The sequence below is a fragment of the Magallana gigas genome, chromosome 6 (assembly GCF_963853765.1).
Source record: "Magallana gigas chromosome 6, xbMagGiga1.1, whole genome shotgun sequence".
In the NCBI taxonomy this organism is placed as follows: domain Eukaryota; kingdom Metazoa; phylum Mollusca; class Bivalvia; order Ostreida; family Ostreidae; genus Magallana; species Magallana gigas.
This window is the reverse complement of record NC_088858.1, coordinates 31,166,317-31,180,587: the sequence shown is the minus strand read 5'-3', so window position 1 is coordinate 31,180,587 and position 14,271 is coordinate 31,166,317. Positions and strand designations below refer to the sequence as shown.

General features: G+C 35.9%; 1 protein-coding gene across 1 annotated transcript; it reads left to right on the top strand.

The window, feature by feature from the left end:
• Nucleotides 1-7,546: 7,546 nt before the first annotated feature.
• Nucleotides 7,547-9,999, top strand: LOC105327987 (sperm-associated antigen 8). The gene is made up of 6 exons (XM_011428689.4): nucleotides 7,547-7,706; nucleotides 7,841-8,018; nucleotides 8,722-8,767; nucleotides 8,984-9,104; nucleotides 9,337-9,399; nucleotides 9,559-9,999. Exons 1-6 carry the CDS (start codon nucleotides 7,623-7,625, stop codon nucleotides 9,679-9,681), a joined length of 615 nt encoding a protein of 204 aa, XP_011426991.1. The 5' UTR covers nucleotides 7,547-7,622; the 3' UTR covers nucleotides 9,682-9,999.
• Nucleotides 10,000-14,271: the final 4,272 nt, after the last annotated feature.

Here is a 14,271-nt window from a genome sequence, read left to right as displayed (position 1 = left end):
GTACAATTGTTGTGGAATAGATAAGTTCAAATACAAAATTTAAAAAAATCTTGTAAAAACATTGCTACTGATTAAAGCAAATGAATGTGTTCTTCTTGCTGATACGGATCTGTTTCATAAATTTTGATTTATCATGTTTAAAACTGAATGAGGAAAAAAAATACTCGTATACCCGATTTTTATCGTCATTGGGGACACGGCATAACATCATCGTAATTATAATCCTATACGGAAATGAAGTAAAGTAAAACATTCATAATTTTTTTAAGATATTGTGTTAATGTATCAATAGATGCATAAACCGATTTTTAAAATCTCGTCACGCGAGACTTTCGATAGTTGCTATTATGTCCCTTGTTGTAAATAAACGTATAATAAAAAGTACAGGTATCGTATTATAGAAAGTAAACTGAAAATAAAATTTAAAGATAATAAAGTTAAAAAAAAAAGGCGCCCATACTCATACTGCTTGGACAAAGACTGTGAAACTTTTTTTCCAGTCACTTTGCATTATGAGAACTAGAACTCAAGAGTTTAATGTGTATGGCTTGAAATTAAGATATGCTATTTCCAAAGACAGAAACCAATACCGGCCTTATAGGTCAATTCAATTGTAATAGACAATTGATCCTTTAGAACACAGCTAGGGTTATGCATAATAGGTATATCTTGTCAAACTTGTCAAAAGTGATTTATCAAATACATCTAATTACATAAATTAAGTTCTATGTGTTCCATGATGCGTTGTTCAAGTTTCAGCATTGTCTATAAAAACCCCCAATAAATCGACAAAACGAAAATCATTATGTACTGACGAATACAGGTATATGTATACTTGGGGTGCTATAAATTTATTTGATTTTAATCCTTACTGGGTTTCCATTAAAATTTTTATAAAAACTGAACCAAAAAGTGAAGGCAAAACCCTCCTATGGGGAAAAACTACTCTATAGTAACCCCCCCCCCCCCCCCGCCCCCCTAAGGAGAAACGGCTACTACGGTATATAGCAGGTTTTCCATGATATAGCAGGTTTTCCAGGGGGGGGGGGGGGGGGAAAGCTACTATGGGGAGAAACTGCTATACAACACCGGTTTCAAGAATCAAAATTCCACGCTGCAGGTCAGTTTTCAACGGACTAGGGTCTTTATTCAACACCTTTGGTCTCAATATTTAACGTTGAAAAATAATCATCGGGTCAATTCTGAACTCGTGTCAAAATTTTTCATTTCTTCAGCATTTTATGCCCCCTTTTAACAAATCTTGGATCGTCCCTGACATATAATGTGTTCTTAGTACAAAGTTAAAAAACGCTGGATAATTTTAAAACAAGAAACAAAGAAGATGGGGGGAACAAGATAGCCATTTGGTTTTGTCGTAAAAAAAAAATTCAATTTTTTTTCCCCAACCAAATATACTAGATGATGTTATATTAGGAGTTTACAAAAGCACAATCTCTAACTATATTCAGTTTTGAACATTTTAACAAACGATAAAAAAAAAATTCTAAAGTTTTGTTGGTACATGTATCGAACCCACAACTAAAAACCTTAGCTCTGACTATAATGTTACCTAATGTCTGGTGCTCTAACCACTGAGCCATTTCAATCACAACAAACTTCATTGTTAAATGCTAAAAAGAAATTTGAACTATGAATTTACGGACTTGTGGTATATGTCTTTAAACGTTTTTAAAGTAAAGTGGGTTATCTCTCCACGTTTTGGTTGATTTAAATCGGTTTGATTTCCTTTAAAACCTTATATCGACTATGACAAAAATATGGAGCCTAGATCCACTCTATAAAAGAGAAGGCATTGAAGTTCTAAAAATGACACTATTTGGAGGTTTTGACACGCATACGCCTGTTTAAATCAACCTATTCTTAATATTTAACACATTTAAAGGTTATAAATCGATGTTATGGTAAATATATATTGTTTTCAATAATTTAGAAAAAAAATTATGAGATTTGATCATATTTTAATTTAAAGTTATATGTGGCGTATTTGGAGTAAAATTTTTGACATGAGTTTTAGTAAAAATATACATCATGCTTCTTATAATTAGACGTTTCACAAACTCTAGGCCCGTAAACATGTTCTTTCTTTAGTTATTTGTCTCTAAACTTTGCTACACGTCTGATGAATATTAATGTGATCGGCCATTTGTAACGCCACTGCGCATGAGTGCAGGAAAACCTCGTTTTGAATACACAATGGAAGAACAGTTTGTTTACAAAGTAGAATCACGTTTTTCATGTCTTAAATTAGATAATTCTTATATCAGATGGTACCAGAAGCATTATTATTCCGTTATTCATTAATGTAGAACGATATAAATTGCTAATTATGTGTAATAAAGATGAAACACTATTTAAGCATCAACGAAACGGTAAAATGAGTGAATACCCCCTCTCCTGAGGGATGCATGTACTGAGAGTGTTTATTAATTCTTTATTCAAAAATTTCTCTAAACGAAAATCCACTTGTGGACTGGTTCATAACTTATAAAGTAAAGACTTGGAACAGATGGAGCACGTACGAACCTGACTAGCAAAACCCCTACAATTTCATGATAAAAACTTATGTTAATTGGGATTTAATTCCTATTCCATCAATCTACATGGTCTCCGATGACAATCTTCCCTGTGTTCATATCCTTGTTAGTCTGTCCCTACTTTTTTCTTGGCCAAATCTGTCAAACTTAACGCTATTAAGGGTATACCTATACTTCTCGTCGTCGCCATTGTTGTTATGATAGACTGAGCGTGGTTTCACGTGGCCGATTTAAGGCGGGGTTTATTCAAATGCTGTATTTATTGTGGACGCGAAAATAATTATAAATTTCTTTTATTAATTTCTATATCTTTTTAATCTGATTGATATAAACTGCGTAATTTATTGTGAAGATGTATCTTTATATAACATATTGAAATAAATCAATCAATCAAATATTTCTGAGCATGAAAAAATACGCCACGTATACCTTTAAAAGTATCTAATATATCCCCATATAGGCAGTTTACACGCCTTATTCACCCATCTTCTTTGACACAAGCGTAAAAAAATTGCCACAAACCAGTTATTCCTCTAATGAAAATATATTTGAAATGAAAAAGGTCAAGTTTTTGCATTATAAGACAATATCCACTAACAGACTTTATCGACAAAGATGTGTACATCGATATCAGCATATACACATCCGTATATCATCATACGTGCATAAAAGATTATACGCCTTTACATGTTATAGTTTGAAAAAAAGTCAACAAGATAAATTTCAGAATTTTAAAACACTACAGAACACATCGAACACCTTTGTCACAAAAATAACTACATACTAAATACGTTTTGTAAAGCAAAATAATTTCCTTTTTAGTTTAATCCCTTTTTTGGTAATGATTTAATTGGAAAGTTAAAAAATACCGCCACTTTTACTAAAATATGTTTAACTTTTTCTTATTAATTTAAATATTAGAATTTACTATGTAATAAATTGTATAATAAAAAGAGTTGCCCCTCCCCCTACCTCCACACAACATTTTCTTGGGAGAATATAAAAACTAACGGAATTCACCTTTAAAAAAGTTAAGGTACAATCTGTCTGTTTGCTTGTTCGTTTGTTTTTGCTGGTCAAGAAATCAGACGTTACATAGAGAGTTATACAGGGAGTTTAATTTGGTCCCTAATTTACAAACACGAAAGACTGTACGCCTGAGAAGAAAGAAATAGTAGATAATTAAAATTTGGTTAATGACGTGCATCTGTTTCAAAACTACGGTATGAGCAGAAACTTCCAAAACTTTTTAATAGGGTTTGAACGATAGGTGCCCTGTTTAGACTCTGTATGGTATAGGGTCAACTCAGCGTCCATGCGCCAGAAAACGGTGCTTATATTACCAATTAATTTTTGCCAGGGATTCCAAAAGGATCCCCTTGCGCATTAGAATCTGATGTAGCCAATGTAGCACAAGTCCTAGTTTAAACTCTAGGCATCCTATTTAGACTCAATAATTAACGGTATATAGGGTCAACTCAGCGCCCTGGCGCCAGATATTGGTGCTTATAATGAATCTTTTTGTGCCAGAAATATCAAGGAGACACAAAGCCCCTGTACATCCAGTGCATCTGAGTGATATAAGAACTGCTTTGGGTGCTAGGCGCTCTGTTTACACTCTCTATTTGACAATTTGATAGGGTCAACTCAGTTTTGTTTTCTTTTTTTTTCTTTGATTTCTTGTTTCTGTACGAAAGCCCATTGAGCTCATTTTCGTAGGTAAAAAAACTACTTTCGCGATAAAACGCGTTAGTTTCGCGAATAAATGCGTAACTTTTGCGAATAATATTATTTTGTTTTATGTAAATTAATACATTTGTTTTCAGTAATAATTCTTCATAGGGGTTCTTCTATGAAATAACAATATTTATAAATAAGTTTCGCGTTAATTCGCGAAAAAAACGCGTTTATTCGCGAAAAAAATATTTTTTTTACCTACGAAAATGAGCTCAATGGGCTTTTGTATTTCTGGCACCAGAAATCGCTGCTTATATTGACACCTTTAGGGCCAGGGATCCTAGGGGGGCAACTGTGTACCAGAGAATCCGGTATCACCTGGGTGTCACAAGTCCTAGTTTGGGCGCTAGGTGCTCAGTTAAGACTCCCTATTTAACAGTATGATAGGGTCTACTCAGCGCCCTGGCGCCAGAAACTGGTGCTAATATTGCCCTTATTAAGACCGGGGATCCCGGGGGGACAACCGTGCCCCCAAGAATCCGGTGTCACGTAGGTGTCACAAGTCCTAGTTTGGGCGCTAGGCGCTCAGTTCAGACTCCCTATATAGCAGTAAGATAGGGTCTACTCAGCGCCCTGGTGCCAGAAATCGGTGTTAATATTGCCCCTTTTGGGACCGGGGATCCCGGGGGGACACCCGTGCCCCCAAGAATCCGGGGTCACCTGGTTGTCACAAGTCCTAGTTTGGGCGCTAGGCGCTCAGTTTAAACTCCCTATTTAGCAGTATGATAGGGTCTACTCAGCGCCCTGGCGCCAGAAATCGGTGTTAATATTGCCCCTTTTGGGACCGTGGATCCCGGGGGGACACCCGTGCCCCCAAGAATCCGGTGTCACATGGGTGTCACAAGTCCTAGTTTGGGCGCTAGGCGCTCAGTTTAGACTCCCTATATAACAGTATGATAGGGTCTACTCAGCGCCCTGGCGCTAGAAATCGGTGTTAATATTGCCCCTTTTGGGACCGTGGATCCCGGGGGGACACCCGTGCCCCCAAGAATCCGGTGTCACCTGGGTGTCACAAGTCCTAGTTTGGGCGCTAGGCGCTCAGTTTAGACTCCCTATTTAGCATTATGATAGGGTCTACTCAGCGCCCTGGCGCCAGAAATCAGTGTTAATATTGCCCCTTTTGGGACCGTGGATCCCGGGGGGACACCCGTGCCCCCAAGAATCCGGTGTCTCCTGGGTGTCACAAGTCCTAGTTTGGGCGCTAGGCGCTCAGTTAAGACTCCCTATTTAGCAGTATGATAGGGTCTACTCAGCGCCCTGGCGCCAGAAATCGGTGTTAATATTGCCCCTTTTGGGACCGGGGATCCCGGGGGGACACCCGTGCCCCCAAGAATCCGGGGTCACCTGGGTGTCACAAGTCCTAGTTTGGGCGCTAGGCGCTCAGTTAAGACTCCCTATTTAACAGTATGATAGGGTCTACTCAGCGCCCTGGTGCCAGAAATCGGTGTTAATATTGCCCCTTTTGGGACCGGGGATCCCGGGGGGACACCCGTGCCCCCAAGAATCCGGGGTCACCTGGGTGTCACAAGTCCTAGTTTGGGCGCTAGGCGCTCAGTTTAAACTCCCAATTTAGCAGTATGATAGGGTCTACTCAGCGCCCTGGCGCCAGAAATCGGTGTTAATATTGCCCCTTTTGGGACTGTGGATCCCGGGGGACACCCGTGCCCCCAAGAATCCGGTGTCCCCTGGGTGTCACAAGTCCCAGTTTGGGCGCTAGGCGCTCAGTTTAGACTCCCTATATAACAGTATGATAGGGTCTACTCAGCGCCCTGGCACCAGAAATCGGTGTTAATATTGCCCCTTTTGGGAGCGTGGATCCCGGGGGGACACCCGTGCCCCCAAGAATCCGGTGTCACCTGGGTGTCACAAGTCCTAGTTTGGGCGCTAGGCGCTCAGTTTAGACTCCCTTTTTAGCAGTATGATAGGGTCTACTCAGCACCCTGGCGCCAGAAATCGGTGTTAATATTGCCCCTTTTGGGACCGGGGATCCCGGGGGGACACCCGTGCCCCCAAGAATCCGGTGTCACCTGGGTGTCACAAGTCCTAGTTTGGGCGCTAGGCGCTCAGTTAAGACTCCCTATTTAGCAGTATGATAGGGTCTACTCCGCGCCCTTGTGCCAGAAATCGGTGTTAATATTGCCCCTTTTGGGACCGGGGATCCCGGGGGGGACACTCGTGCTCCCAAGAATCCGGTGTCACCTGGGTGTCACAAGTCCTAGTTTGGGCGCTAGGCGCTCAGTTTAGACTCCCTATATAGCAGTATGATAGGGTCTACTCAGCGCCCTGGCGCCAGAAATCGGTGTTAATATTGCCCCTTTTGGGACCGTGGATCCCGGGGGGACACCCGTGCCCCCAAGAATCCGGTGTCACCTGGGTGTCACAAGTCCTAGTTTGGGCGCTAGGCGCTCAGTTTAGACTCCCTATTTAGCAGTACGATAGGGTCTACTCCGCGCCCTGGCGCCAGAAATTGGTGTTAATATTGCCCCTTTTGGGACCGTGGATCCCGGGGGGACACCCGTGCCCCCAAGAATCCGGTGTCACCTGGGTGTCACAAGTCCCAGTTTGGGCGCTAGGCGCTCAGTTTAGACTCCCTATATAACAGTATGATAGGGTCTACTCAGCGCCCTGGCGCCAGAAATCGGTGTTAATATTGCCCCTTTTGGGACCGTGGATCCCGGGGGGACACCCGTGCCCCCAAGAATCCGGTGTCACCTGGGTGTCACAAGTCCCAGTTTGGGCGCTAGGCGCTCAGTTTAGACTCCCTATATAACAGTATGATAGGGTCTACTCAGCGCCCTGGCGCCAGAAATCGGTGTTAATATTGCCTCTTTTGGGACCGTGGATCCCGGGGGGACACCCGTGCCCCCAAGAATCCGGTGTTATCTGGGTGTCACAAGTCCTAGTTTGGGCGCTAGGCGCTCTGTTTAGAAATCTTTTTTTTTAATCGGGATCGGAAAAATCTGTCTATATAGTCGATAAATGTAAATAAACTTCGTTATTGCTGAGTAGCTTATTGCTGAGTAGCTTGACTTTGGTAAGTTTTCCTCGTGTTTTGGTTGTTTTGGTTGTTGCTATTTACTGTAGTTTGAACCCGATTGTAAAACATTAGTAAAATTTACTTTAAATCAATATCTTATATATTAACTGAAAAATTAAAATTTATTGTGGTGGGTTTATTTAAAAAGTTTCTTTTTCAACGTTGATTCAATATTCATCCGTTTGAATAGATTGGAATAAAGTAATCTCCCTTGAACGGAGCTCTTCAATGTTTGGAATCTCCATGGTTAACGATACTTCCGGTTATATTAGGTGACTAAAAACACTGTCAAAATGAGCTTGTTAAACCAGGGAAGAAACGAGATTCGGTTTAATAACTCCGATGGAAAGTGTTTATTGGAAAATTGGGTGGAAGAGGTGTGATATAAGTTTTTTTATACACGTACAAACAACCGTGTATTTATTTATTTCAATACTGTATAGAACAGATCAGAATGTAAGTATAGTTCTTTGCATCTTTATTTTTTATATTTATTTTTTCATTGTTGTAGCGACAAGTTGCAGATTATGATAAAATTGATAAGGATGAAAAAATCACAAGCAGTGCACAGATTTTTCGAGATGGGCACTCGGGAATCCTAACAACTGAACTGGACGCCAGGGTTGATAATGTCACCACAGTTAGACACTCCTACAAGAAACCAGAGCCATGTGGTGTGAGGCTAGTAGGTAATGGCATTAAAAACTACAGGTCTGGGGTAGCTGATGTTTTTGACTAGTTGCACAGAAAACATAGTTGAAAAACTTTGTAGTTATAACCAATTTTTTAGGTAATGTTTACAAATACTAATCTATATGTTACATGTGTGATGGTAAAAGCGTTTTAATCACCAGCACGAAACAGTTCAGAAGGTAGAGCACCTGACTAGAAGTTGAAGGGGCACGGGATCAAATCACGATCTGGTCCGTCATGATTTCTCTCATTCTGTTACACATGATTGAATGAGATTTGATCTGCAGCAAGCTTTTCAATGCTATATGGTTTATACTTGTACATGTATGCTGAAACCTGTTTATATAATGACATCATCATTTAAAAACTAAGGACAAACTTTGGTGTCCAAGTAAACCGTCAATTATTGTTAAATTCAAGTTAGGTTGACTTAAAATAATTAGTGCTTATGATATATATGCTTGTGACCGATTCCTCTAGCAGTCATCTTCTCAAAAACTGTAATACATTAAGTTTGTATTTGATGTGAGATTTATATCAAAATATTGGATTGTACACATTCACCTTTTAGTTAATATTTTGAGATTATAATGTAAAAGAAGGAAATGTCTTAATTATTAATGTCTGGTGATTGTATGGTTTATAATTAGTCAATTCATTTCGTAGCAAACATAATATTTTATCCCATTCTTTTTACAGGTAAAAAGGAAGAATTACACAAACTTATGCTATTAGAAAAAGTTGGGTAAGTCATGCTTTTGAATATAACCTGTTTTTAATCAATCTGTTATGATGGAACTTTTAGTTCTGAAAAAGAAAATGGTGCACAGAACTCCATCTATTTGTTTTAATTTTTTAAAAATTGTATTAATCTTTTGAACATATATCTTCAGTTCATTTATTCTATTTTATTGTACATGAACTGTACATTGAAAGAATTTCATTATTTTGTATGAAACAGAAGGGAAGTATTTGCTGATGAGCTGAACCCCCCAGAGCCAGAACCTTTAGATTTTAGATCAGTCACAATGAAAGACTTCAATAAACCAGAATTTGTCAGCAAAAAGCCAGTTCCCACAAAGGTATTATATGTATTTACATCTAGCCAAGTTAGATTGGTATTTTAAACTTAATAAATCTCTCTCTCTCTCTCTCAGTAGCACACATAACAAATCTTAATTAAATGATAAGTTATGAGAGCAGAGATGAGTTGAGTGAAATGAAAAAGATATGAGAGAAAAAATTAATTGGAAAAAAAAATCTTTGATATCATAATATTCCTTTATGTTTTCCTCTATCTATGTTTTCCTTTAGACACATGATTACAGAAAAGATCAGCCAGTAACATTTTGGTCCGAACACAAAGATGTCATTCATGTAAGTATGTTATACAATTAAAAGTAATTTTTATGCTTTAATTTTTTTGCTTTTCATTGTTTGTAAATACAGCTTCTTTTTTACATATTCCCATTTGTGAAACAGGTTTTTTTATATGCATGCAAACTATAATTAATTTTCATTTTTTTTTATTCACAGGGGGTTTCTCAAAAGAAGACCGGAGATACACCTTTCAGGAAAAACGATGCCTTCAGTAAGCCAATCGGTGAATACTGGAATGAACCAGGCCCTCATGAACTTGAAGATTATCCCAAAATGTGAAAATGTTTTATTTTTTAGTGAATTCTATCCATTTGTAAAATACTTTAGGCAATTTGGAGAAAACAAAGTTCAGAAAATAATCATCTGTGGGAGAAAAGGTGAAATGTATTTACTATATGAAAAATGTGTGTACTATGATCGAAAAAACATTGGGTTTTAGAAAGCACACTAAAGAACATTTGTCTGTTTTAATGAGATAATATATTACAATAGAACCTCTTTTTCATAATATTTCATTGATGTATCTTCAGTTTAAAGTCTGAAGAATATATGTCCTGTATATACATTTGAAATATTAAATATTTTATATCATTGTTACTTTAGAATTTCAAGTTTTTATTTATTTTTTAAAAATTGCTATTTTTTCCACAGTGACCCAAGTTTTGGTTGAATGGGGCTTATTTAACATAACAATATATTCCCCACATTTTAACTTAAAGTTTAAATACTGAAGTAAAAATTCTTCTCAACTATAATATGGAAAAATCTGACTCTGCAAGACTGGACATTGTCGATCCTATAAAACACCAGGCCATGCAGACACATTAAGTACTGCACATTAATTAGCACAGTATGATAATTTGTCTGCACAGCCTTGAGTGTTATTTTTCTGACAATATTCATTAATTTAACGAATCAAATATATATGATTTAATGATTATGTTTCACAAGTACATATCAAATTGGTTGAGCAAGTTTAAAGGTTTTATTTATTATTATTACATTAATAAATCTTTTCAAATCACGTTTTGACATGTACTTGTGCTCATACCCCTCAATAAAGATCTGGTGTGTTATGAAAATTGAGTATCATAGACTTCCAAGCAAACATAAGGGGAAATATACACCGAGTGTAAATGCGTCTCAAGGAAATATAGTCTAAAAACAGCCTTATTAATATAGAAAAAGACACTGCAGTATTGAAATGCACTCGAGTAAATTGATGAAAAAAACTGCATTTTGCAAACGCTTCCGAATGTTACATCAGAAAGCTCGAGATTTGTTTAATGATAGAGTAAAAATATCTTTCGTTACTTATTATATAATGTAGTTTATGGATAAAATGTATGTGTGAAACCTTAGGTAAATCTGATGGGTAATTTGTTGAGAATTCAGCCTCACTAGGCCTTGAAAAAGTTTCTCAAATCAGCAGAAAATTACTTGATTATGATAGATGATACATGTAGCATGATGGATAAGAAGTCTATAAGACTAGTCATACAGGCCAAGATATGAAGACAATTTTAGATGAAAGATTTAATTTTCAAAAATTTAATTTGGTAAACATGAGGAATAGCCCAAGGTGGATTCGAATTCATGATCTGCAGGTCACAAGCTCGATACTTTAACCACTGAACTATGATAATATACAAATAATCAATTGATACAAGCAGTGTAACAAAACATTTAAATCGCCCTCTTGTGATGCAGTGTCTTAAAAATTACAAGTCTTGGTGAAGTGGGGTACCACATGTACAGTGTACGAGGAAAAAACAACAAAACAAAGAATTCAAAAGAAAACAAAAAAGTTTATTCCCTTAATTATTCACACATGAGCAACATGACTCAAATTTCAGAAATTAAATTAACAGCACTATCAACACTGAAGAAAAATTAGTACGGTACATACTGAATGAAAAAAAATGGGGTCTCTTTAAGGTAAAATTTCCATGATGTTGAAATTTAATACTTCAAAGCTATATTAGTAATGATTTTCTTGGTAAATATATAGAATAATACACTAAACCACTAAATTCAACAATTTAAAAAAACTGATTTCATACTGATATTTTGCAAGAACAATAAGAAATTTAAAGCAATTAAATATACAAATTCAAATGGAATTTAAGAAATAAAAAGAAATACCGTATTCAAGTTTTGTAACATTGAAACACTGGTGAAATTACAAAATGTTTCCCCCCTGTAAAAATTTGACATACAATATGCTCTAGTTGGTTTTGTTGAGACTGACACAAAAATAATTATAAAATAGTGATGGGAAAATTGCAAATGCCTCTTGATTGACAAAATAAACCCATCTACGATCACAATTTTTAAGGATGTGTTATGATTTTCAATGAAATTGACATATATGTTCCTGAACATAAAAATCTGTACAACAATGAAACAAAATCAGTCAATATTTTGTTTATATAATTGGTCATAGTAATAGATGCTCCCTGTCATCATCATAAAAACATTACAGTTAGTAATTATATAATAATTACATGTACTTATAAAATTTGATTGAAGTGTGCCTTGATTTGTTTTATAATGCAATTTTCATGCATATTACAAAACATCATGTAACGATAATTTTCTTGGTATAGTATATCATATTAAATTGCATGATGGTACGTCTTACTGCATTATAGATATATGCAGGGGACAATGGACATAACATGAATATGACAGTTCTCAACCAACAAAATAACGAATCTCCTCATACAATGATAGCTTTGAATTCTTTAAAAAATAATCTTAATAAGTTTATAGTGAAACAAACAACGATATTTCTACAAGCACGCTACATGTAATACTGAATAAATAAATGTTTGAATATTTTGATCATCTAGATAACCAAAAAAAAACATTCTACACATACTAAAGATAAACCTTCGACTAGCATGATAATCACAAAAAATCTGCTCTCATTCATTTATACAAACGAAACCTCTGTTCCATGACAATAATTGAATTAAAAGTTCTTTTTTAACAAATTCACTTTGTACACGTCAGTGAACAATTAGAGAAAATTATCCAAGAGAATCAGTGCATCAAATTTAAAGAAATTTCAGGTTAATTAACCTTCACCCAATTAATTCTATGAAAATTCTAGTTTCTCCGATTCTTTGTATTCTGACAAAATCAAGCAATGCCTCTACATGTTCCTTTAGTAAGCAAGCTCTTGGTTACAATTGTAAAATCCAAGCCCCTTCTATTTTTAAGATATGAATAAAACTGAGAACTAATGAAGTTGAATCAAGGGAGCTAATACTGTAAATGTATTTTATTTGGCGTGTACAATATTTGACGGAAAAATATTTTTAAAAAAAAGTTTGACGTGGATTTGAATTAGTGTATTCCTGAATGTGACTATTCTTATACATATATGCATGGCATTTAGAGATGTACTTGATTTAGCGGAAGTCGCATTCCACCAAAAACGCTAAATAAAATACACAGCCATTTAATGTAATACATTTACAGTATTCGAAAGTTTAAGAAACTATGTGTACCGATGTGTACAAATGATATCAAAAACCAATGTACTAGCTTCCACAAGCAAATGATTTCAACTGTGCTTAATTAGGTGAATTAAATTTATTCTTTCACTAAAATCATCAACAGCCTGGGAAAAGATTTTTTTGAAGAAGTTACATCAGAGTTTTAAAAGGGCTCAATTATATTTCATAAAGGAACTATTTAATATCTTAAGTTCTATAGACAAACATACTAGCACAAGACCATATAAACAAGCAAAACAACTTTTATGATAGTACAGCTAGAAGATCACAGTAAATTCACTGATTGATATCACTGCCAAAAACGCAGAATCATTTGCCCTAGAGAATGTCTGGAATGAGAAAATGGGAATGAAATGGATACTGTATATATGTATGTCCAAAATATCAATCAAAAACAAATTCAAAAAAGATTAAAAAATTGTTTTAAAAAAGGGGAAGGGGGGAGAGAGTGAGAAAACAAAACCCAGATACCCAATAGGCCAACACATGTTAGTCAAAATCCGATTACACATGTTAAAACGCCACCACCTGAAAACATTTTATTTTTCTTCCTGATTTTGAAAGTACATGCAAAATGATAAATAAAATTAAAGGTACCAGGTAATTTCAAAATCTTCCCATTAATTTTTGCAATTCAGAAAGTCTTTTTCCCCACAGGATTCAGTAACAAATGAAATTGATTCTATTTTTACTATTCTACATTTCTAACCAAAAAATTTAGTAGTATAATTGCAGATATGAATCAAAAAGACAGCAAAATAAAATAGCTGATTGTCTGGTTGAACAATATTGCATAATTCACATTTAAGCTGTCACATTGAGATGGATGAAATGTGTGGGGGATGAGGGAATGGGTGGTTGGGGGGGGGGGGTGTTCTTTACATGCAGTCATGAATAAATGTACAAGAAAGTTTAAAAAAAATAAATCGTAGATAAAAGTGTCGTGGTTTGTGACATGTTAATATCATGTTCCTATAAGGAAACGAACTTGACATGGACTGTAATTTGGCATCATTTGTATCAATAACATTAATAAGAATCTTAACTGAAAGCATGCATCATAGATTGAGTGACAACATTGTGCTCTCTCTCTCTCTCTCTCTCTCAACCATTTATAATTTACATTATTCTTAATTTTTGATACATAAAAGCAGATTTTTTTGCTAACCATTAATGCAATTTCTGGTTTATAAAAGACAAATTTGAAATTTTTTCACATTTCGGAGGTATCACAGAATTTTACACACCTGCCAGGAATTAAACGAAAAAGAAAAAAAAACATCTATATACAGCACTTTTCTTGGCACTACATCATCATACGGATGCATATGTAAACTTAAAC